Here is a 25,874-nt window from a genome sequence, read left to right as displayed (position 1 = left end):
AACATCCCCATTCTGTCATCATTTATTCTCTAGCATAAACTTGGCTGTTTTCCCTTGATAAGTGGAAGGTTTTGTTCTGCTTTTGTTTCCGTGCAGATTAGTCAGGACCTCTTCTCTGTTCCATCTAATTGCTTTGTCGTTGGAGTATAATTGAGTCTCCCTGGGAACACTTTTATCTTTCTACTTTAATCACTCTAAATGTCTATGGGAAAGTGATTTAATCTACAAAAGGCACAGGGATAATTAGTATGTTATTGTGATCTATTCAAGTAACATTAGGTTCTTTCCTTGTTTCTGTAGTCGAAAGTGCCAAAAAAGATCAGTAAATCATTATTAAATTATTTTCTTCTGTTTACCTGAGTGTCTGAAACTTGTCTACAGAATGTGATTATAAAGTGAAATTAGTTCTATTAAAATTTTCATGTATTTCTTTGAAAGGCAAATAGAGGCAGAAACAGAAAGAGAAATCCTCTTACGGTTCGCTCCCTAGGCGTCTGGCGTAGCCTGGGCTGGGCCAGGCTGAAGCCAGGGGCTCAGAACTCAGTGGGTAGCAGGGAACCAGTCAGCCCAGCCATTGTCTGTCACCTTAGAGATGCATCAGCAGGAAGCTGGGAAAAGTTGGAACTCAAACCCAAGTCTTGGATATAGCAGGCAGGTTTCCCAAGTAGTGTCTAAACTGCAGCACCCAGTGTCTGTCCCTGAAATGTCATACTTTAAAAAAAAATAACGGTAAGGGCTGGCACTGTAGTACAGGAGATTAATACACCACGTGGGATTCTGGCATCCCATAGAAGATTGCTGGGCCAAGTTGTGGCTGTTCTGCTGCCTCTCCAACACCCAGTATCAGAAGATGGTCCAAGTGCTTGACCCCTGTTACCCATGGTAACATGGGCGAAGTTCCTGAATCCTAGTGTGTAATTCTATAAACGGCAAGATAGCAATGAGACATCCCAGAGAGATCCTACATCTGCTGGTTCACTCCTCACATGGCTGCAGTAGCCAGGGCTGGGCCCGACAAGAGCCGGAACCACGTCCTGGTAGCCCACATTAGCAATGATGGCCCAAGCACTGGTGCCGATACCTGCTGCTTTCACAGGTGCATTATCAGGGAGCTGGAAGGGAAGCTGAGCTGACCAGACTTCAACCAGCACTGTGATGATACAGGATGGCAGTATCTCAAATGCTGGTTTAACTTGCTGTGCCATAGTGCTGGTCCCTAAAAAATGCTTTTCTTTTCATTTACTTGAAAGGCAGAACAACAGATAGAAAGGAGGGCTCTTCAATATATTGGGGTTCCCCCTCCCCAAAACCCACAAGCAAGTCTGCAATTCTCGCAGAACTGTTCAGGGTATTATAAAGTTATTCAAACGTGTGCTAAGCACCTATGATCTGCCAGGTGCCAGCTGGACCATGGATATAAGTCTCCTGTCTGCCCAGAATGAATGAAGACAATGCTAAGAACTATAAGCTATATCTATAGTTTTTAAATATTGAAAAAAAAATGTTTAAATAACTGGAAAGGTAACTTGGGACATGTCAATAGCGCAACACTATTGGCACGCCCAAACACCTACTGCCCAGTGTAAGGCCAAGGCATATCTCTTTGAAATTTCCAAATAATTCACAATAAAAATGCCCAGAAACCCCCTATATACAAGTTGTCCAGCTGGTATAGGCCAAGGTTTCTTCTGCCCCTTCTTGAAGCTCACCCACAGAGGTACCACGTGCCTGAGGCTTCACAGGCAACACTGAGAAATTAATCATTGCTAAGTCAGCCGGTGCAGGCACTCCCACTCCCCGCTCCGGCTGCTGCTGATCTTGTCTCCTGGGCCCAACAAGGAGAGCAGAGAGGGGACAGCATGACAACTCCGTGACGGCAAGGGACATGAGATGGCAGTCGTTTCATAATGTGCAATCCAGTTGGGACCCTGAGGCACACCTGGCAGCAGCGGGTACAGAGAGAGCCAGCCTCTGCCCGCTGCTGATGAGGCCATGTGGCGCCCTCAGTGGGTGAGTATGGGAACTGGGGGTTTGTTCAGACCTTGCAGAGCTGGGCTCTGCAGCATCTGGCAAGTTCCTGCACCCTGCCTCCCTCTGACGTATAACCACACAACCTTCAGGATGAAGGCCGACAACAGGTGGCTTAGGTTCGCTTCCCTCAAATTTATTTTAATCAATTTTAGACTTACATAAAATTATCTAAAATAGTACAAGGAACTTTATGTCTAAAACCAAAACAAAATACTGAAGATCGGAAAGAAAAGAAAACATGGCATCCAGATTCCCGTTTGTTAATATTTTTCTTCCTTCCTTCTTTCCTCTCTACTCCCTAGTGGGCCACTCCCTACTTTTGCATGAATCTGGAGCATTTTCTTACAAAAACATGGTAGAATGATCAAAATTAGGAAATTAACATTGATATAATACTATCACTCAATCTGAAGCTTTTATTCACAAATCAGTTCTCCCCACAAGAAATGTAAAATCCATGTAAACATATATGTATGTTTTGCATAATATATGTAAATAAATGTTTTACATAATATATGTTATATATTATGAGTTTGAGTGTGTGTATATCCCCCCAGCCTAGGATTCAATCTAGATCAGACGCTGTATTTAAAGATTGTGCCTCAATAATCTGAAACATCACCTTTGTCTCTCTGTTTCTTGATCCTGATATTTTGCCAGTGCAGCCCAGGAATCTTCTAGAATGTCTTTCAATTAGTTTTTTTTCCCCTCATGTTTTCTCATTAGATGAGGGTTATGCTTTTTCAGAGCACCACAAAAGTGCTGTGTGCTGCTTGCTGTCAGGAGGCACGCAGAATCCCTTGGCCTGGCGACTGGCCCGGATTAAAGAAGAACTGAGCCTCCACGCGGGGGGACAGTATTCTTTCAAGTGAATAGAGGAAAAAGAAAAAGATCCCAAGGTGACCTTGCAGAGCCTGGGAGGAAATCTCACTCTTGGGCCAGCAGAAGTTGATTTGTGAGGTCCCGCTCGGTGGCTGCGGTTTGCTGCTGTGCGATGAGTAGTCTGCTGAGTGGGAGGAATACGAAGATGAGGGAAGGATGACTTGGACGTGGTCTAGACTTGCCCTTTGTGGCAGCTGAAGCCAAGTTCCCAGATTCCCAGGCACCACTGCAAGCCTCACGGAGGTTCTTTGAGCAGGAACAGAGGGAGCCAGCAGCTGGGATTATTGAACAGTGCGTCGCAGGCTGTACATCTGGATACAAGCACAGTCGATGAGACAAGTGCAGGGTCATTTGGCAAAGTTAGAGTCAAGCATAGAAGACAGATGGATAAACATGAGAGCACGGTAGGAAGCCGAGAGCCTGGAGGACCTGTTGGAACATAGGTGGAGCGTTTAGAAGTCAAGCAGAGAGAGCATGCTGCTTACGGGATGTCTTCCGGTGCAGGGAGGGTACAGCTGTTCCAAGGAGAAGGCACAAGTGCTGTGGGAAGACACAGAGGTGAAGAATATAGGGGCGTAGGTGAACCAGCATGGGGGCATAGGTGAACCAGCAGGGAGGCATAGGTGAACCAGCATGGGGGCATAGGTGAACGAGCATGGGGGCATAGGTGAACTAGCAGGGAGGCATAGGTGAACCAGCATGGGGGCATAGGTGAACCAGCATGGGGGCATAGGTGAACCAGCAGGGAGGCATAGGTGAACCAGCATGGGGGCATAGGTGAACGAGCATGGGGGTGAGGCACATACGCAGGAAGTGTAAAAAAAGATGTTTGGGGACCCTGCACGGTAGCCTAATTGTAAAGGTCCTCACTTGCACATGCCAGGATCCCATATGGGTACTGGTTCTAATCCTGATGGCTCCACTTCCCATCCAGCTCCCTGCTTGTAGTCTGGGAAAGCAGCAAAGGACAGCCCAAAGCCTTGGGACCCTGCACCCACATGGGAGACCCAGAAGAAGCTCTTGGTTCCTGGCTTCAGATTGGCTTAGCTACAGCTGTTGCAGCTACTTGGGGAGTGAATCATTGGACAGAAGATCTTCTCTGTCTCTCCTCCTCTCTGTGTATCTACCTTTCCAATATAAATCAATCAATCGATCTTTTTTTAAAAGATGTTTGGACAAATGCCTGACCCTCTGTGTTCCTTCTGAAATGGACTTGGAACATTTTTCTAGGTGGAGAACGTATGCTTTGCATGAGGTTTTCAAGGTTGTCTACAACTCCCTTGAAAAAGTTACACATCGGCAATGAGTAGCACCATCTTTGATCTAACTCTCCCCGGCATACCTCTCAGCTAAGTGTTTTCTAACGCAGGGCAGATACTTCATGATGAGGATTTTACTCAGGAGCCTGGAAGTCTTCCGACTTCACTCCCTCGGAACATGAAGGGAAGGAAGCAAAGGCACCATAGCACAGACGTGGGCTGACCGCTTTCTCTAGTGTTTCTTCCCATTTAAGATAACGTGTGCACATGGGGCTGTATGCAGTGGCAAGCAAACTGATACACAGCATGTTTAAGTTTATAGATACGATAATAAGTTTAATTTTAAATATTTCAACATTTGCTTCTTCATAAGGCCTTTATATTTCCTTATTTCTTTCAGTGAGCAATAAGATTGAAAAAGCTCTTCTCCTGGGATTAGAGTCCATAAAACCGTTCCCATAACCTGAGAGGCCAGATAGGATTTGCACAGGAAATGCCTCTTTTATAGCCCTAATAGCAGCTCTTAGCTTACCAGGTAAGATGCGAGCGAAGATTAGACGCATTTACAAAGCCGCATCTATATCCATAGGCACTGTGTGTGGAAGGTGTTTGCAGGAAATGAAGCAAGCACATCTTGTGAGATGCCAACTATTTGGTTAGTTGGGAAAAAAAATGACAGCTTTGCTACTTGAGAGGCAGAGAGAATTCCCATCTACCTGTCATGTTTGTAGCAACCAGGACTGGGGCGGTATAAAACAGGGAGCTGGGGACTCAGTCCAGGCCTCCCACATGGATGGCAGAAACTCTCCCACTTGAGCCTTCACCTGCTGACCCAGGAATCCATCCTGGGCACTGGAGTCAGGATCCGGAGCAGGGATAAACCCACCTACCCCAGTGCAGGAGGCAAGTGTCCTAACCAGTGTCTTAGTTTCCAGGTCAAATATCTGCCTGTACATTGTCTTGTGGGAGCTTCTTTTAAACTTATACCCAATATTCAGATACCATTGCAGCAAACGGTATTCTAAATTATGGAGCTTCATTTATAGAAATAAAATAGTTTTTCTGCTTGGAAAATCGGTTTCATCCTCTTCTTACAAACGCTTAAGGGGGCAGGCCATGAGCAGGATGAGAGGCCTTGGGGAGAAGCGGCTGCTCTCCACAGCTGTTCAATGGTTTACAAAGTACTTTCTGCATCTTATCCTCAGAACAAACGAATCTGGTAATATCCTCTATGGCTGAGCTAAAGAAGCACTAGGCACAGTGATGAGTTTGGGTTCAAATACTCATTAAAATTATTTTTATTTATCTGAAAAGCAGAGTGACAGAAAGAGAGGAGGGGATCTTTTTAAAATTTACTTCAATTTTTGATGATGTTTACAGAGCTGGTCAGGACGGGAAGGGTTGAGGATTAGAGGAAAGTGGGTGAGACGGTTGTTTTCCCGTTTGCTGGGGGAAAGGAGGAAATAAGGGGAAACGCTGCATCCAGCCTCCTCCAGTCTCCACTTGGAGACAGGGAAAGGGGATGGGATGTGGCCCCCCGTGTCATCCCAGGGTCGGCAATGTAGAGCATGCCCTGAAGGTTCTGCTTAAGTGGTTTTGATAGTTCTGACATGCTGTCCATCTTGCCAATCCGAGGATGAGGAAATCCTTCCAAGGTCCATTGGCTGACATAGTCCCCCTTAGAGTCTTCATTTACCCAGACACTTGCTGCCACCACTTGGCTGAGGAATTGATCAATTTATTCTGCCCTTCTTCCTCTGCTATGGTACCAGATGTCCTCCGCAGGCTCCAATGGACTGCCATCTCCTCCATGTGCATCTGGGCATGCTCCCCCTTAGCCACTGAGGAGGCTCAATTCTGACACATGCATCCCACAGTCAGTCCACAGATTCTACAATTCTCTCCATGGTTGGAGTTCTGAGTCCAGTGGTTCAGTTGGGGGGATCCCCAAATAATCTTCATCTGAGGTGACCCCTTGTGTGTGCTTGCCAGTACAGGGTCCAGCTCAATCCATCACCCACATTTGCCTATGCACACACTGGTAGTTGCAATTGCTGTGTCGGTTTCATCTCCAGCCCCATGTCTTACACAAACCAATGGCTGCTGCAACCCAGCCCAACCCTGCCCACCACACACTCAGCCCTCATGTGCACCAGCAGGAGCTGCAGCCTAGTCAGAGCCACCCCTTTTACCCCCACCAGGCCTGCGCCCAGCCCTGGTTCCTGTGCTTGCCTGTATGTGCAGCAGATTCAATCTGTCCCACATCCCATTCATCCATGGACATTAGAGCCTAATTCAACCCAATCGACCACACTACCCAGCTCATATTCATGTTGGCAGGTGCCACTGCCTGTCTAGCCAGTCCCACCCCCGGACCCGGTTCTCATGCTCACCAGTGGGAGTTGCAGCCCGTCCAAGAGATGCCCACAGTTTCCCTCCTGGTCCCACTCCCAGTCCTGGATCTCGCTCTCTCCAGGTGGTTCTTCAGTCTAGCTCAACAGGATTTGCCCTCAATCCCAACACTTGCCAGACGATGCTATGGCAAAGCCCAACCAGCCTACGCCTACTCTGGCCCATGAAAGAAAGAGATCTTTCACCTGCTGATTGACTCCCCAATACCTACCAAAGCCTGGAACTTCATCCGGGTCTCCCACATGGGGGGCAAGGACTCAAGGGCTGCCTCATAGGATGCACAGTAGCAGGAAGCTGGATCAAAAAGAGAGTAGTCAGGACTTAAACTAAGCAGCTTGATGTGATAATACAGACATCCCGAGCAAGTGGCTTAACCTGATAAACCACAACACTCACTCCTTAAAAACTTTATTGTGAGTATATTGAGTTGTTGGAGAGGCCAAAATAACTTGTTCTTTGAAAAAGATCATCCATGTTCTGGAAATCATGAGTAGGAAGACAGAGGCAGTGAAGGTGTGGAGACCAGCAGAGTGTTTTCAAATAAATCCATGGTCTGGATCAGCAGGTACCTGACTAGAAAGCCACTTTGTCATGCTGCAGGAAACCTGTTGGCTGAGCTTCTGAATTGCTGTTGATGAAAAGTTGTCACGCAGGTGTGTGACCTAGTGGTTAAGACTCCAGTTAAGACGCCTGTGTCCCACTTGGAGTCTCTAGATCTAATCATCAGTACAAACAGCAGTTCCAGATCCCTGCCTCTACTGCCCTTGGAGACGCCATGTGATACCTCGGGTAATCGGCTCTCTGCCACCTGCATGGGAGGTCGGGATGGATCCTCTCCTATGCCTAACCTTGGCCTAGCTCGGTTCATCAGGGATGGAACTAGCAAATGAAGGCTCTCGTCTTTCATCCTCTCTTTCCGCTCACCTCTCTGTCTCTCCCTCACTCATTCTCTCTCAACTCAGTTTTTAAAACCTGAGTCAACAGCAACAGGAGTGTATGTTATGACTACATTCAGATTTGGTATCCTCCTACCCCCTTAGAGCCCGGTAAGCAGCTATGAGTGCCCGGTAAGCAGCAGGTTCCTGTATACATGGCTTAGTTTTTTGCAGCCATTGCAGACACACCCCACATGAGATCATCCAGACACTAGGTTTCAGCCTAAAGAGGATCCATGTGGAGATGGAAGTGAAAGGGCAGACCAAGAAGGAGAAACAAGAGACCGGGCTCAATGAATTCACAGATCCCGCATGAGCACTGCTGTATAAGGAGCCCTGTGTTTGGAGTGGGACTGGCAGCATGAGCCCACACTCTGGGTTATAGTGAGGGCTCAGAGATGTATCAGAATGCTGCTTGAAATACAGAATGCACCATGCAAGAGACATCACTCTATCTCGTCATCAAGAAATAGAGAAATAAGAGTTCATGGGGACGTCAGAACGTGTTTCCACTTTTGGGAGGAAGTCGGTGAATTCTGTCCTTGGTGTGCAGAATTCTAAAACTGATTGGGGTGACAAAAGTATGATTTAGCTGCAGAAACACCTGGAGGGTGCAAGATCCAGGAGTGGGAGTAGGCCCAGTAGGGAAACAGTGGGCACCTCCCTCTTGGGTTGCCACTCCCACTGGTGAGCATGAAAACCAGGACTGGGGCAGGGTGGCTGGATAGAGAGTGGCACCAACCAGCACATATATGGGCTGGATAGGGGGGCTGAACTAGGCTTCAATGCCCATTGGCATGTGTGCGAGCTGAATAGGAGGTAGGACAGACTGAACCAGTCTGCTGTACATACTGGCAAGCATGGGAACCAGGGTAGGGGGCGGGCCTGGTGAGGGTTATTTTTGGTCGCTCCAGCTAGGCAGCAGCTCCCACTGGTTTGCATGAGGGCAGAGTATGTGGTGGGCAGGATGGGGCTGGGCTACAGTTTGCGTAGAAGACAGGGCTAAAGACAGAACTGATTCAGCAAATGCAACTACTAGCATGTGCAGACTGTTCCAGACCCTGTGTTGGCATGCACACACAAGAGTCAGGTCTGGGATCACCTCAGGTGAAGTTTCTTTGGGAATCTTCTCAACTGAACCACTGGACTCAGGACCCCAACCATGGAGAGAATTGCAGGTTCCATGGTCTGACCGTGCAGTGTATGTATCAGAGCTGGGCCTCCTCAGTGGCTTAGACGAAGCAGTGGACAGCATATCCAGGTGCACATGGAGGAGATGGCAGTCCATTGGAGCTTTCAAAGGACACCTGGTACCACGACAGAAAATGGAGGAAAGAACAGATTGATCAACCACCCCAGCCAAGCGTTGGCAGTGAATATCTGGACAGAGACTTCAAACTCAAAGATGGACTAGGTCAATCCGTGGATTCTGAAGAGATTTCATCGTGCTTGGAGTGGCCAGATCGGCAGTAATTCAGAACTGTTGAACTATTGAAAGCTTTTGAGCAGGACCCTCGGAGCATGCCTCACACTGGGGACCGTGGGGTGATGTCAGGTGGCTGTCCTCCATCCCAGGGTGCAGAGGCATTTGGGAGGCTGGGTGAGGCTTCTTGCCTTATCTGCCCCTTTCCCCCAGATACAGGAAGGAAATAAAGAGAAAGCGGACATGGTGGTCCCATCCACATTCTTGTAGCCCTTGACCCTTATCCCCCTAATCAACTATGTAAAAAAATCAACAAAAAATAAAGAGAACTACAAAAAGTATGAGGTTTAGAAATCTTCTTCACACAGATGGTGGTTCACAGCTCAAGAGCTCGAGGGACAGAACACACAAGTGGGTGGAAGCAGGTGAGGGGGAAGCAGGTGGTGTGGGGGGCAGGACCATTTAGAGTGGGTGAGTTATAGACCTTCACAGGTATGCCTTCTCATTTGTCAGATGGAGATGATTATATCTGCCTTGTAGAATTACAAGTATTATATAAGTGATTATTTTCAAAAGTTAGTGCCTGGCATAAGGAAGGCACTTGGCAAATGGTAATTGTTATTATGGGGGCTAGAATCATGGAATAAAAAAAGAAAAAGAAAAAAAAAAAAACCACAGGGAGAAAATTTACATCAGTGCCAGACATATCTTTCTTTTAAAAAATTGTTTATTTGAAAGTCAGATTTGCAGAAAGAGAGACAGACACAGTGAAAGAGATCTTTCAGCCACTGGTTCACTTCCCAGGTGGCTGTAGCAGCCAGGATCAAGCCAGCAGCAGAAGCTGCTTCCCGATATGGGTGGCTAGGACCCATCATCAAGGAACTGGATCGCAAGTGGAGCAGCCAGGACATGAACTGGTGCTCCACACTGTTATTTATTTAAAAGTTAAAGTTCTTAACGTTATTATGCCAGCTAATTCCTGCAGCCTGGTTCTTTTACCGTGAGCCGAAAACATCAAACGCAACAAGGCATTTTAGGAGGTTTATTCCAGCGGGGCAGGAACGGGATGGAGGTGGTGGAAGGACGGCAAGGACAGACCAGATATAGGCACCTGGGGCTCATTATGTTCAGGTGAGCCCGCCAAAGCACAGCCGGGCGGGAGTGGGAGGGATTGAAGGCAGGCGCCAGGGGATTGGTGCCTGTAAATGAATGCCTGCGGATAACTGGTAAGTGGGCGTGGTGAGGAAGGGGCTTGGAGATACCTGGTGAGAGTCTCAGGTGATGCCGATGGTCTGATTGGTGATCAGGTGAACTGGCGGCAATCTCGTGAGCCAGGAAGAAGAGAAAATGGCTCCGGGTCCGGGGGGGCAGGGTCACAGTCTCCATGACAACCTTCAAACCGCTCCCTACACACACCACAATGCCAGTCCCAATGTTAGGTGTTAATGAAAGGGTGCAGCCTGAGGAAAGACTATTTTGATGTTTATTTTAATGAAAAATTCTGAATAGTAATTCCCCCAGTTCATAAACATGTTCCTGGACTCTGGAATAGCTTTCTTTAGAAACACTACCTTGCTTTCTCTATTACTGTGTTATTTTAACTGAACTAGAGATTAGGAACTCCGATCACTGATCCTTCTTGGGCCTTTGGTTGCTATGACCTCTGCCCCAAACCTCTGGCCCTCACCATTCCACACAGTTGGGCAGGGAATTCTTGTCATTCTTGAATGTGGCCTTAATGCTTCGCCTTTGTTGACGTAAGTCGGCCCTGATTCGTTGCACCCTTGACTGCCTGAGTAGATAAACAAGAATTCAATCTCAGCGATGTTAAGTTCTGTGTTTCCCAAAGCAACGCCAAAGGGTCAGGAACACAACAGGAGCTGTTGTGCAATCTCAAGTGTGTTGTAATTCAGAGGAAACAATCTCAGAACACTTAGGAACAAAATGTTTCAGAACGTAAATAAAAGGCGAGCTAATGTGCACTTCTTGCTGTTGTTAGCCATTAAAATGAGTGCTGGGCTCATGAGCCCAAAACCTTAATAATATTTAGAAAGAGGCTGTTGAGAACGGAAGCAGCAGCCATCAGAGCTGCCCCGCAGGCTGTGGTACCCAGCCCTGCCTCCTTGATCTCAGTTTCTCGAACATACTGTTGTGCCAGATTTTGAAATCCCCAGATAATCATCAAGTCTAAAGTCGGTGCTAAGGCATAAAGGTGATTTATTCAGGTTAACCTAGGTCTCTCAGCCACCTCCCCCAGCCTAGCATGGCTGGGCGAGGGAGGGGCAGCCACAGCAAGGCTGCTAGAATCCGCAGGGTGGACAAAAAGAAGCACAAGCCAGAAGAGAGAGCGAGCGCCCAAGCCCCCCAGTTCTTATACACTTCAGGCTATTAATTATACAGTCATAATTTAGCGGGCTTCTATTGGTGGGTTTGAAACAAGCAACTTTCAAAAAGTACAAATTGATAAGCTACTGGGCTATGAATCTTATCAAACACCAGGCACCTCCTTCCTGAGGAGTGGTCTGCCTACGTGACCTGCCAGATGTCCTGCCGGGTGTCACGTAGACTGTCAGGCGTGGAGTTCACACAGCCCCCCGCCAAACCATTAAGGCAGAATCACAAAAGGCAGAAAACGCCTAGGTTCTTCAATACCATCTCTTCATATTGGGCTGATGCACATGCTGCTGTTAGGCCGAAATACTCTTTAATTCATCCTTTGGTGTTTATCTGAGAAGGCACTTCCACAAGGTGCCTTAGATCTCCTCCCCTGCTTCCTCCCCAGACACAGAGCCTGACACTGTGCTGGCTGAGAGCAGGGCCGTGTCTAGCACGCTCCGGGGTCTTTTCCAAGCTCCGGCAGCAGAGCACACGGTCACGCCCTCCGTGAGTATTTGATCAAGTCAACATTTACTGAGTGTCAGGTGCATAACTGCGCTGGCTCCTCAACGCAACCTTCAGGAAAGACAACATTCTCACTTACAGATGAGGAAATGCAGGCTAAAGAATATAACACACAGAGGCAGAAAAAGTCACCTTTCCTCCTCTTAAGGTCCTGGCTGGTTCTGAGATTTTAATTGTTGATTAACAGAGGCCCGAAGAGGCCGTTGGTGTCGGTTAGTTGTAATAAACTGTGAGAATGTGATAAGGCAAAGGAGCTAATTCATTGGATAGCTAATTCATTGGATAGAAAAGTAGCCATGAAGACAAGGGGTTCATTTAGCCAGGTCTGTTTGTATAGAATTCCTTTGACCTCAACTTTCTTATCCTTGTTGATAGAACTGTATCTTTCTAGTTTAGAAAGAGTTTTTTTTTTCCCCCCTTGGGGAGATTGCACCTGCTGTCTTTAAGAAGCAGTTATCTGTTGGGGGCTGCTGGGGGTTTTTGTTTTACATCCCCTGGCTCCAGGCATCCCAGGGAGCTCTGTATTGTGTACTTGAGGCAGTCTGTGTCCGCTGTCCTGGTAGTCTAACCAGGAATGATGGGTTCAGACAAGGGCTTACGTCTCCGTCAGGGGGGAAGGTGACTCAGTTCCTCACTGTGATTGGAGCTTCAATACACTTACCTTTGCATGCCATGCTACACAAGTTTAACATTTTCTAGGTACTAGTATTTATCTGAAATGCAGAGATGCATAAACATCTTCCACGGTTCACTGCCACAAACGCCCGCAACAGCCGGAGCTGGGCCACCCCAAAGCCAGAATTGAATCTGGGCAGGGCCCCAAGTATTTGAACCAACACCTTCTGGTTCCTAGATTGCACAGTAGCAGGACGCTGGGATCAGGAATGGGGTTGAGACACATCCAGGTACTCCATATGGGACTGGGCATTTAAGGTAGCATCTTTCTGAACCACTATGCTGAGCAAACATCCTAACTGGAGGTTCTGCAGAGGTAGACATAATCTTTCCATCTGGCCTTGGACTTTGGAAAGATTAAGACTGGAAGTGCTCTGCCAGCTCGTTACCGAACAAGGCAACCGAGAAGAGAGCAAACACAATGCCAGCAATGCTTGGCTTCCAAAAACACTATTGGTGACACGCTCAACCTGTGCCTGAGCCTCTGTCCCTTGTGCTTTTCAAAAATCTGAGTCAGCAAAGTCTTTTTGTCTGCTTAAACTTGCTGGCATTGGGTGTTCTGTCACTTGCAATCAGAAGAAGCCTACTCAAAATAATCTGGAAGTTATATAATAAATGTAACAATATTTTTCCCTTTGTGCTTGTTTTCCTCTTTGCAAGGCTCAAATCACTTCTTTGGGCGCTTATAGTGATAATAAATTCATGTTCTATGACCTGAGCGAGAAAGCGGTAAGACACTGGGCACAGATCTTGTCAAGGCCGATTTTGTGTTTGGGAAGAATTGGGGTTTTGAGACTTGCTCATTAACTTGGGGGTTGATCATATGAAACGTTATGTTTTTATTCCTCTTCACGTTAGTTTTGTCTATACAGAGTGAGGATACAACACTTGGATGAAAAGACACTGATAAGAAAGTGCCTGCGGGATGATGTTGTGGTACGGCTAGTTAAGCTGTATGATTCAACGCTGCCATCCCATATGGGTCTCGGTTCAAGTCCTAGAAGCACCACTTCCCATCCAGCTGCCTGTTAATACCCCGGGAAGCAGGGGAAGATGGCCCAAGTGCTCAGTCCCCTGACAACCATGTGGGAGACACAACTAAAGCTACAATAACAACAGTGACAACCATCTGGGGAGTGAAGCAGCAGAAGCAAGATATTCTCTCTCTCCCCCCATCTCTGTCTGTCTGTTTCTCTCTCTCTCTCTCTTCCTCCCTCTCTCTCTCTCTCTCTCTCTCTGTAGGTGTATGTCCAGCTGCCTGCTTCTAGAGAGGAAAATCTGGTCGAATAGTTTGATTGTCCACATTGAAGGCAAGGCCTCCCAGAGACACCTAGAAAAATGAAAACCAAACTAGCAAACACACAAACCATTCATTTCATTTCCATTTCTAAATTAAATGTGAATTTATTCATTGATTTGATACTAAAAGAGTGCAAAATAATCTCAGAGCATTGTATTCATGAGAAGACATACAAACACCTGTTAGAAACCTTATTCTTAATTTCATGACTGATCACGGATCAGCCTGAAGCACTTGTGGTGACGTAACATCGTTTCCATAGTTGCAAAGAACAAAGAAATTGGGGGGAAGGGATGAATTTGATCAGCATTGTCCAAAAAAAACCTGTGTCTACTTTTTACAGAATCACCAAATGCTTGACTTGGGGTCCACCGTGACTAATGCCAGGGTCCCCAACGACATAAGGCTTTCCTGGTTCCAAGAAGCCCTTATTTTGTTTTCAATGTGCTGTATTTAACAAAGCATATGCCAGACAGCAACAACAAAAAGAACCAAGAAATTTAACTTCCTCGTGAAGTTTCGTGATTACACTGAAGTGTCGGGTACAGCTTGCCTCTACAGAATTAAGGACTGTCATGCAAGTAAACACATCCCAATGGGGTGCTGGAACAAAGGACAGCAAATCTAGACTGGACGAAGTGTGGCAGCTTGACCAGTGACACTAGCAGTAACAAATAGGTTCAGATTCCTTACTCAAAAAATCTGTGCCACCTGGACTTGGATGTTCACTCAGTATTTCTTCTTCTGTCTGTGAGTTGCTAAGTTCCATTCACTCTCCCTTTCCAAGTGTTCTGTGAGTGACTCACTGTGCCTTAGCACCAGGCCACCAGGGCTCAGAGAGGGGCAGATTAACATTGCTTGGGAAACAATTTGACACAATCAGAGAAAACCTTCAAGTTACTGAATAAGGTAAGGTCTGGGGGTGAGGCTGGAATTCAGTTGTGAACGCCCCCTGTTCCCTCTGAAGGATGAGTTCAAAGCTGAGTGTTTGATCTTGCCTTTGATTCTAAACTGCAAATAACAGGAGCTTTTAAGGTTGACAATCAGCTTCACCTAAAGCAAGGTTTTCCCTTCTCCGGGCTGGTACTTTCAACGTAAGACGCGAGCCTTCCGTGGCTCGAGCTGCCCGCCCTACTTGATTGCATAGCCATAAATGTGAGGTCGCACCAGCTTCCAGGACAGCGGGGCCTGGATGCGATGCAGCTTCAGCTTGGAGAAGCCGGCCCGCTCCAGGGCCTTCCAGCTCTCCCTGGTGAGGTTGCAGCCATCAAACAGGAGGAGCCAGACAGGGTTCAGGACCTGCTGCCAGAAGTGAATCCAGGTGGAGCGCTCTGCTGCCACGTGCTCCATGAAGTAAAACGCCCCTCCCTGGGGAAGGAAGAAACATTTCAAAAAATTGAATGTCAAGAAAACAGATGAATAAGTTGACTGAAGCTTCAAGTTTCATGGGTCCCAGTGACCCGATACCGGAGAAGACATGGATAAATTTAAACTGTACCAGACTGACTTTTGCCCAGCCGTTTCGTGTTTCGTTACATTTTATATGGCACTCGGAAGCAACCGTGTGCACTGCTGATGGCACAAGTAAGCTTCATGTAAACAGCACTTACAGTAGGGCGAGAGCTGTACTCTGTCCTCGACTCTCAACTTCCATCTTCACCGGTTAATCTCCCAACTTTCATACGTGAAGAGATTGGGTCACACCCGAGAAGATAACTGACCTAACACGTCATGGCTTGTAATTGTCAAACCACGCGTCAACATTCAGTGGCAGTCTGACTTCAGTGCCTAGCAGCATTGTCTCAGAGGTTTATCTATTAGAAAATTGGGGCGGGGGTTGTGTGATAGCCTAGTGGCTAAACCCTCGCCTTGCACACACCAGGATCCCATATGGGCACCGGTTCATGTCCTGACTGCCCCACTTCCCATCCAGCTCCCTGCTTGTGGCCTGGGACCCTGCATGCCGGTGGGAATCCCAGAAGAAACTTCTGGCTTTAAATTGGTTCAGCTCTGGTCATTGCTGCCACTTGGGGAGTGAACCAGAAGATAGAAGGTCTTTCTCTATGTATCTTCTTTTCACTGTGTATCTGCCTATCCGATACAAAAAAATAAAATAAGATAAAAATAAATCATAAAAAAGAAAGACAATTTGGGGGTCTGTCGTGACGGCTCAGTGGTTAAATCCTTGCTTTGCATGCACCAAGATCCCATAAGGGTGCCAGTTCATGTCCTGCCGGCTCCACTTCCCATTCAGCTTCCTACTTGTGGCCTGGAAAAACAATAGAGGATGGACCAGAGACTTGGGACACCTGCCCCCTTGTGGGAGACCCAGAAGAGGCCCTGGCTTTGGATTGGCTCAGCTCCAGCCACTGGGACCATCTGGGGAGTGAACCAACGGATGGAAAGTCTTACTCTCTGTCTCCTTCTCTCTGTATATCTGCCTTTCCAATACAAAAATAAAATCAATCTTAAAAAAGAAAGGAAGAAGGAAAGAAGGAAAGAAGGAAAGAAGGAAAGAAAGAAAGAAAGAAAGAAAGAAAGAAAGAAAGAAAGAAAGAAAGAAAGAAAGAAAGAAAGAAAGAAAAGAAAGAAAGAAAGACAATTTGGAGATCTGGCATGATGGCTTAGTCGTTAAATTTTTGCCTTTCATGTTCCAGGATCCCATATGGCCATGAGTTCATGTCCTGACTGCCCCACTTCCCATCCAGCTCCCTGCTTGTGGCCTGGGAAGGCAGTCAAGGACGGCCCAAAGCCTTGGGACCCTGCACCCATGTGGGAGACTTGGAAGAAGCTCCTGGCTCCTGGTTTTGGATCAGCTCAGCAATGGCTGCTGAAGCCACTCGGGGAGTGAACCAGCAGATAGACAATTCTTTCTCTCTGTCTTTCCTCCTCTCTGTAGATTTCTTTTTCCAATAAAGATAAATAAATCTCTTTTTTTTAAAGGGAAAGAAAATTTATTTTTTTTTCAAATTTTGTGTATCTTCTTATCAACCATCATCCAAAAATGAGTATTATGAAAATTTTATATAGTGTGAAATTGTATTTTTTCCTTAAATCTAGAATTGCAATATCAGAAGGAACTTCAAAAGCCTAGAGAAAATTAATTTTGTAATCTACATAGTTTTTTTTATAATATGCTTTTCCATGAGATTTTTAGAAATCCTACATCTATTTTTTATAACCTACTTTGTTTTACTTATTTATTTGATCTTACTAAAGCATCAGTTAGAAAACTTCAACCAGCATTTTATTCCACTTCTTTTTCAACCACTCTCATTTAGGTCACTTCCAGTTTTTCCTTCCTATAAATATCATTGCAATTAATACTTTTATCCTCCAATATTATTGACAGTTTCTGGTCATTTGCAAATAAATAGCTTGCTAAAAAGTGGAACTGCTGAGTCGAGAGAGCTGCGCCTTTTTTAAACTGTTGGTCTAAATTGTTAAGTTGCCATTTGGAAAACGGTGTCAGTATTATGCTTGCCCGGCAAGGGACATGCTTGTGTACCCAATCAGTCCTCACTGACATGGTGCATTTTCCTCTTTGCAAATCTCAGTGCAACACGCTCTGTCATCTTCAAAAAGTTCCTCACAGATACAAAACCTCTTACTGAGCTTTGGTGCTTTGTTTGGGTTTTTTTTTTTTTTTCTGAGTTGGCTCAATATGCTTTATCAGTGTTGATTTTTTTTTTCTTTACTGATTAGTACTAGTACCGTTTTTTTTTTTAATAAGATCACATATGAACAATGTTTTTTCCTTATGCTGCCTGCCCTTTTATTATTTTTTTTCTAAACTTCTTAGACCTTTTAATTCATCTGCACATTGTTCTCAGGTCGTCTCTTGCAAACCTATGGGAAACCAGAGTTCCAGCGGTCTGAATTCACAGCTTTGGGACTGAATAATCGTGTTTGATACTTTCTAGACTCTTCACAAATATGTAAATGATATATTTTTTTTAATGCAGTTCATCAAAAAGCATTGGATGATTCCATACCAGCACTTTATCATTAGGTGGTAGATTGTTGGTGTAGGCTAAATATCTGTCCTGTATGCTGTATAAGTATTTGCCAATTCAAATGTCGGGGACTGATATAGACTTCTATTTAGTTCACAATTGCTTAAGAATGGAAAGGAGACAAGTGAGCACTCCCACCCACGAGCAGGGTTCGGTGAGGCTCAAATCAGGAGACAGAAACAGTGTGCGTCTCTCCGAAGTCAATGGCAGGGACCCAAATACTTGAGCCATCAACTCCAGTTGCTAAGGGTGTGCGCCACTCGGGAGCTTAGTGGGAGCTGAGCCAGGACTCCCAAGCAAGGCGCTTCGATACGGGTTCCAGAAGTGACCACACCTTCACCTCTAAAATTTCATTTTCCATGAATTTATATAGATCAAGCATAGCCACAATAGATGTTTTTACTTGGGAATAATTAAGTTGTGCACCTGCCTGCAGAAACCCAGCAGCCTCCTGCAAAAAGTAGCGACTTTTCTAAGCCTCTTCCAGATACTTCGGCAGAGTTAGACTCATTTAGAGATCAGAGTTCTGATGTAAGTGTAAGGTTTCCATTCACACGTAGAGAACTGGGGATTTCTCGATTAGATTTCCATCACCTAGGGAGGAACATAGGCAGGTTTGGGGAGGTCCAGGTTGCCCTCGGGGGTTGTTCACCTGAAGGTAGAGGTGTGTGTGTGTGTGTGTGTGTGTCTGGTGTGTGTGTGTGTGTGTGTGTGTGTGTGGTGCTGCTGGTGGTTAAAAGCTCTGGGGGAACCTGAGATGGCTCAAGGAGCAAGGAGAGAAACCCTCGTGTTAGGAGGTGGGTAGAGCAAGAGCGACCAGCAAACCCGAGTCAGAGAGATGTGCAAGCACTGTGGTGACGGGTGAGGACAGATGCGTTAGACACCTCTTAGCTGTGTAACTTAGGCAGGTCCCTCGGCCTCTCTGTTTCTTTGCCCCAGCCTGAAGATACCATTCCTGCCTCAAAGGACTGCTGTGAGGGTCAAGGGGAAGGGGACCAAGGCTCAGGCTTCTGCCCGGCAGAGATGATGCTCTAGGAAGCTGCGGGAGCCTGCTGGGGCCAGGATCCCTGTAAGGGCCACAGGGGTGCTGCCAAATGGACACCAAGAGGACCTGTCCTGTGGGGTGTCAGGAGACTAGTAACCCTGCAAGTGGGACCCCACTGTTGCACTAGTTAGCCCCACTCTTAGGGCACAGGACCCCAGCATGTGGGTAAGGTAGTCAGTTCCTTTCTGCTCACTTCTTAGATCCCGGCCCAGCCTTCAGCCAGAGGCAGTTTTTTTCTCTCCAAGTTCTTTTCCTGAGGAATTTACACTATTAGAAAAAAAAAGCTGGAGGTTACATAACATCACTTTGCCCTAGGGGGGGGGGGGAAATCATATTAAATATCCACGCTTTCTATTCAACTTTGTTCAGAGTAAGTTACACTAGTTCCAAAAGAATTTTAGTAAGGTGATAGGTGGAAATTCTATACAAACATAAGGAATTTCAAACGTTTTATGGAGACCGCCCCGACGCACTCACCGGCCGCAGCACCCTGCACACCTCGCGCAGAATCTGCTCCTGGTTCTTCACCGAGCACAGTACCAGGGTGCAGACCACCACATCCACGGAGCCGTCGGCCACCTGCGGCATGCTCTCCCCAGCAGCCACCACGAAGTGCTCGAACTGCAGATGTCGGCTCTCGGCAACACTGTTGATCAGGAACTTCTCAAAGTTGGGGTTGGGATCTACACAGGTCACCCTGCACCCAGGCGGGTAGAACTTGAAGTTGGCCCCGGTGCCGCAGCCCACCTCCAGCAGGGACAGCTTCCCCGAGGTGCCCGCAAACTCCTGCAGGTTGCTGAAGAGCTCTCGCTTCTTGCTCCCCATCTGTTCATTGTACGTCACCGTGAAGCTCTTCAAGAAGTAGGGGAACCATTTTTTGCAGAACCAGTTCCACACGCCCAGGAAGTTCAGCAGATACATGGGCAGTGCCAAGCTGCAGACGACCAGCCTCAGGATGAGGACGCCGATCGCCATCCTGCAGGATCGCCCGGTGGGCGCTCACACACCTGCCGGGGGGTCGGAGGCTCCGGAGCTGCTCCAGAGCCAAGAGCACGGGCTGTGCCGGGCCAGGACGCCTCAAGTCAAGGCAGGGGCAAGCAGCCCATTTTGCCCAGTTAATGAACCTGGTTACAGTCTTGTATTCGCAATCTACTTTCGGCTTTCCCTCCTGAACCTCACTGCCGGCTTCCTGCGCGGGCAGGTCGTGTTTTATAGGCGTAGTTCCCTCACCCCGCCCAGATCCCCGAAACGACCCTACAAAGAAAACAGAACCTGTGGGCGGAGCCTGGTTGCGACTGCCCCTGGGAGGACTGTGTCTGAGATCACGCCTCCCTCCCCCGGCTCCAGCCAGAGAGCTGTGTCTGCAAAAGGAAGTGAAACGACACGCCTGCTTGGCCACAGACAAGTGGAATCCCGAGCTTTACACTCCGGGGGAAGCGCTCAGATGTTAATAACAACAAGAGGATTCCTTTAGACTCACTTTTTTGGAGCTAGTCCATCCTTTCAAACAGACAAGTCTTCAGTTTCCAATTGTGCCCAGTGACTTCATGACTCAGCTAATTTAGGTACAAATAGACCTTGGCACGTCCGTGTTTGAGAGCCTGAAGGACAACAGTTATCCTGTGTTTAACGAGTAAGCTGGGACTTCAGGATGGCCACGAGAATATAGACATCTTAAAAAATAAGGTGACGTTTGCTTTTTTTTTTTTAAACTGGTGATAGATGCAGACCGTTGCCCATTATTGATGATACTCTACACATATAAATACTGTGGTTTTTGGAAGATAAATGGGTGTACAGTAAGCGTTACCTGTTTCCTGTGTACCGTCTGACGTAGGTCTACACTTGTGAAACCGCTGCTTTGGTCCTCCCACCTGCCTTCCCAAAATTACCAGTGGCCTGCTTTCTTTGTTTGGATTCTCTATTCTTATGTAAACTGGACCAGAGAGCACATGCTTTCTTTGGCATAGTCCACTTTGCATAATCATTTTAAGAGTCATCGATGTTACGTGTAGCAATCGTTTTTATTCCTGTTATGGAATACATTATTTAGAGTAGTATTATTGTGTGTGTGTTTTTAATAAATTGCCAATCTGTTTTCCAAAAGGTATACCATTTTGTTTTCAACAAAAGTGTATGAGAGATTCAATTGCTCTACATTTTCAAAAATCACTTGGCACACAGCAAAACATTCTAAAAGATGTGTAACGAGCTCTCGTTGTAATTTTATTTTGCATTTCCCTAATAGTAACATGGAATATCTTTTAGTGGTATTATTTGCCACCTGTGTAAGAGGACTTCAAAATGTTCATGGAAAAACTCATTGTCGGTTTACTCCGCATGTGGCCCCAACAGCTGGGGCTGAACTGGCCGAAGCCAGGAGCCAAGAGCTTCCTCCAGGTCTCCCGTGTGGGGGCAGGGACCAAGCACTTGAGCCATCTTCTGTTATTCGCCCATATGTACTAGCAGGGAGTGGGGTTGGAAACTGCCCAGCCAGAACTCGAACCAGCAGCCTTATGGAATTGTGGCATTGCAGGTAGCAGGTTAACCAGCTGCATCACACTGCTGGCCCCAACATTTTACCATGGCACAGATCCCGTGGAAGGCGTCACCATAGCACCCAGGTTCACACGGGGAAAGCGCCAGGATTGGTCAGGGGAAAAAAGGAGTGAAAACAGCAGGCCTCAGCCCTCGTTGAAGCTTTCACGCAAAGTAAGGCAGAACAGAGTCAAGGGTTCAGGTTTGGCTAACTGGGACAACTGCACAGGCTGTGGGTGACAGCAATGAACTCATTTCCTGGGACCTGGCTCTGGGATGTTACAGGGCAGGAATAAGGCTGTGGTGAGTGAGTGCTGCAGAAGCTTCAGAGGAGGTTGGAGCCACAGAGGAGGGAGCCAGGCAAATTGTGATTATCCTTAGGATTAGCAAGGCCTGCGCTCTGGTCTTGCTACTTGTTACCTGTTGAATAGTACCACTAGTGGTGAATTAAGTTCTTGAATATACAGTGGATAAAAATTATGTCTGCACCAGAAATCTCTGGGGGTGGGGGGGATGAAATGGGACAGGTAGCAAGCTTAGGGGCACAAGCTGAAAGCCATGCCTCCCCCTCCCTGTGTAATTCCTTCTGCTTACTGTCAATCAAATGACTGCTCCCCCGGGATGTACAAACCCTGGGAGTGGTATCATGGACCCACCCCCTTTCCATGCTCATTAGAAGTCTGGCAATGGGGAGGGGCTTTCTCTGCCTTGCAGGGACACAGAATGGAAGGTAGAAATAAATACTTCTCTCCCCCATATTTCTCCTCCTGGACCACGTTGTCCTTGAACATGACCCAAATGCATCTGTGATTTCCTCGCCTTTTAAATGAACTTTATTTAAAAAAAAAAAAGTTATGTTTGCAAAGACTGATGAAGGAAGGGGAGCGAAGGAGGGCTTTGGGACAAGTGCAGGGGAGTGAGAGAAGTGTGTTTGTCTTTGTGAAACTGTACTTACAGAACCCATAAAATTTGTTCTCTTTTTATTACAAAACAAAAGCTAAGGATACTTCATAAAAATATTCTTTCCGTAAGAATTGGCCATCTTAACTAAGTTCGTGGTTTAATAATGTCAATTACATTCCAGACTTCAGTGCAGCTAGTCTCCATAATGCTTTTCCTGGTTTGCAAAACCTCCATACTAATTAGCAGCTCCCTGCTCTCCCACTCCCTAGCCCCTGGCAACTGCTCTGCACAGGCGTGTTATGCACGGATTTCAGAATTTTTCTAAACTTAAATATTGATCATATGGGTGAAGGGATTGCAGAACCCTAACAGGCCTCTGGCTGAATTTCAAAATTTTGGGGGCACTAAAATAAACTTACCTTTCATTCTGTTTTTCTATGAATTTTTTTTAAAGATTTATTTTTAAAATAAACTTACCAAGATTTATTTTTAAAATAAACTTACCTTTCATTCTGTTTTTCTATGAATTTTTTTTAAAGATTTATTTTTATTATTATTTTTTTATTGGAAAGGCGGATATACAGAGAGGAGAGACAGAGAGAGGAAGATCTTTCGTCCCATGGTTCGCTCCCCAAGTGAGTGCAACGGCCGATGCTATGCCGGTCCGAAGCCAGGAACTTCTTCCGGGTCTCCCACACGGGTGCAGAGTCCCAAGGCTTTGGGCCGTTCTCCACTGCTTTCCCGGGCCACAGGCAGGGAGCTGGATGGGAAGTTGGGCCGCCGGGATTAGAACCGGCGCCCATATGGGATCCCGGGCGTGCAAGGCGAGGACTTAACTAACCACTGCACCATCGTGCCAGCTTTCCATTTCTTAAGGAGCAAGTACTACTGGAGCTTTATGAGTGTTCTTGGCTGGAGTCATGTCTCCCGGAATTTTATAATCTTTCATATCGTTTCATGGTGACTTTTTATTTGAGGAAGTGATTATTTCTTCCAACATTTCCAGGTTTTCCTTGGTGGGGAAAGAACTTCCTAAATCAGTCCAGCCTGGATACTTAGTGAGGCAGCTATAGCACGTGCAGAGGAAGGGCGGGGGACTTCTGTCAGGATCTAGTCAGGTGTGGATGCTGTCCATGCTGTTAAGAGAAGGCTGTCGGCTGTGCTCCACAGCTGCCCCTGGTGTGGCAGACTGCAGGCTGGGCAGACTGGCTGCATTCTGATTGGGCAGGGCTGTCAGCTGAAGCTGAACGGGGTCATCTCCAGGATAGTGCTGTCTTGGATGTGTTGTTTTGTGAGGCAGGAGTGCTGGTCAAGCACTTGGCTTGTTGGGGCTACGGAAGGTACCCTGATGTTGAGCAGGGCCAGGGCCTGAGCTGCACGGTCAGGTGAGGCCTTGGGCTGGGCAACAGGTCATGCTGTGCAAGGAGCTGAAGACACCACTCAGATTCCTCAACTGATTCATTCATCTGGCTAAGATCTTCACCTGGCCAAACTGCTGACTGTGTTTCTCGCCATGAGGTGTGCAGGGGTGGAACTGCTGGCTGGACTCACCGGGCAGTCATGTAAGCGCATCATGACGGGCATGCAATGCCAGCACTCGGCTTTGTGGGCTGGTTGCTCTGAGCCCAACTCACCTTCCTTGTTCCTCATGGAGCCCATGTAATCTGGCCCTGCTGGTTGCCCCATGTTCCCCTCTGAGGCAGGACAGTGTGGGCCTCCTGTGAAGGACCCCCAGAACACTCTGGAAGCCAGATGCGTGCCTTAAGCCCTCTTTTCTCCTCTGGAGAGACTGAAGCCTCACAGGTTCCCTCTTGGAGTGTCAGTAAAGGCTCACACCTGAAGGCAAGTTAGAGCAGCTGCAGATTTAAACTCTAACTCGTACCTCCTGTGCCTCCCCTCTCCCCACTTCAATAATCAAGATATCAACTACTGAGTAGACTGTTACTAAGCCCTCCACTTTCCTCTGATTTCTTTTTTGAAAGAGCTGTTCATTTACTTGAAAAGCATAGTTACAGAAAGGGAACAAAACAGGGAGACAGATCTTCCATCCAGTGGTTCACTCCACAAATAGCCGCCGGCAGCCAGGGCTGGGCCCGGCCAAAGCCATGATCCTGGTTCTCCCTCCATGTCTTCCATGTAGGCAGCAGGGACCTAAGCGCTTGGGCCATCCTCTGCTGCTTACTCAGGCACATGAGCAAAGAAGTAGCTCCGAAGAGCCACTGGGACTCAAACTGGCCGCTCTATAAGATGCTAGCCGAATGTGCAGCACAACACCAGCTTCTACTTAAAAAAAAAGAAAAGAAAAAGATTGATTTTTTTTTTCTTTTGCAGAGTCAGATAAAGAGAAAGGAGGAGAGACAGAGAGGAAGATCTTCCATCCAATGATTCACTCCCCAAGTGACCTCAATGACAGGAACTGAGCCAATCCAAAGCCAGGAGCCAGGAGCTTCTTCTGGGTCTCCCACACGGGTGCAGGGTCCCCCACACGGGTGCAGGGTCCCAAGGCCTTGGGCCGTCCTCGACTGCTTTCCCAGGCCACAAGCAGGGAGCTGGATGGGAAGTGGAGCAGCTGGGATTAGAACTGATGCCCATCTGGGATCCCGTGGCATGCAATTAGCCACTAGGCTACCAAGCCAGGTCCCTTTCCTCTTCTTTCTTTGTGATACTGATGATGACTGTCTTCATGGAAAAGACAGAGTGGTAAAAACTCAGCGAGTTGCTCACTTATCGACACCAAGAATTTTTAGCACATGAGTCATTGTGATGTGTGTGGAAACAGAGTCCGTGTGAAGTGTAGGACATGTTTCCTAGTCGTCTGGCGTGTTAGAGGCAGCAGTTCTTTCCTCTTGCCTGTCTCAGGGTTCTCTGAAGCTGTGATCTTATCAATCTCACCCATGTCTGTTGCTCGCTTGATCCTCACATTTGGTCTCTAAGTTAGATCTCTGCTATGAAACTCCCATATTCATTAGGATAACATGACATAGGTAGCTGGTCTCAAGTTTTCTTGAATTTGTATTTATTTGAAAGTCTGAGTCATGGAGAACTCTCCCATCCACACTGGTTCACTCCCTAAATGGTCCACAATGGTTGCTGGGCCTGGTTTCCACCAGCTGTCCAGAGCTCCTTCCAGGTTTCACACGTATGTGTCAGGGTACCAGGCATCTGGTGCCTTGTAGAATCGGCATTGGCAGAAGCAGGAATCAGATGCAAGCAGTATGATATGGGATTCAGGCATCCCAAATGGCACCTTAACCACTGTGTCAAAATCCCGCCCAATCCCCAAGCTGTTGAACTGTGCAAAAGATGTTCCACAGGCCACTCAAAATGTGGTTTTGTTTATAAACAGAAAGAATTCAATATGGTCAGTCTACAGATTTGTACAATTTTTAAAATTTTTAGATGGCATTTGTTTCCTTCTCCATATCACAGTACTGTACTTTGAAAACATCGCCTCTTGGGATATGAACAGAGCATAGTAGATTGTCAAAGGAAAGCAAACACCTTGTCTAAGCCCTAGTTTCCTTGTCTTTATCTAGCAGGTGTACCTACCTCAG

The 25,874-nt window shown here is 46.9% G+C and overlaps 1 protein-coding gene across 1 annotated transcript; it reads right to left on the bottom strand.

The window, feature by feature from the left end:
- Positions 1-13,896: 13,896 nt before the first annotated feature.
- On the bottom strand, positions 13,897-20,082 carry METTL7A (methyltransferase like 7A). The gene is made up of 2 exons (XM_040979044.1): positions 19,357-20,082; positions 13,897-15,186 (listed from the first exon to the last, which is right to left on the bottom strand). The coding sequence occupies exons 1-2, from the start codon at positions 19,852-19,854 to the stop codon at positions 14,950-14,952; spliced, it is 735 nt and encodes a 244-aa protein (XP_040834978.1). The 5' UTR covers positions 19,855-20,082; the 3' UTR covers positions 13,897-14,949.
- Positions 20,083-25,874: the final 5,792 nt, after the last annotated feature.

Source organism: Ochotona curzoniae, unplaced genomic scaffold (assembly GCF_017591425.1).
Source record: "Ochotona curzoniae isolate NIBS_2020 unplaced genomic scaffold, NIBS_Ocur_1.0 contig_1014, whole genome shotgun sequence".
NCBI classification, from domain to species: domain Eukaryota; kingdom Metazoa; phylum Chordata; class Mammalia; order Lagomorpha; family Ochotonidae; genus Ochotona; species Ochotona curzoniae.
The sequence above is the reverse complement of the archived record's forward strand: the minus strand, read 5'-3'. Positions and strand labels throughout refer to the sequence as shown.

What these genes read in the sequence shown, in the direction of transcription:
- METTL7A (XM_040979044.1), bottom strand. Translation starts at nt 19,854, where the DNA reads ATGGCGATCGGCGTCCTCATCCTGAGGCTGGTCGTCTGCAGCTTGGCA. An exon ending in TGTGCAGGGTGCTGCGGCCG is followed by an intron (nt 15,187 to 19,356) that starts GTGAGTGCGTCG and finishes TTCCTTCCCCAG; the next exon opens with GGAGGGGCGTTTTACTTCAT.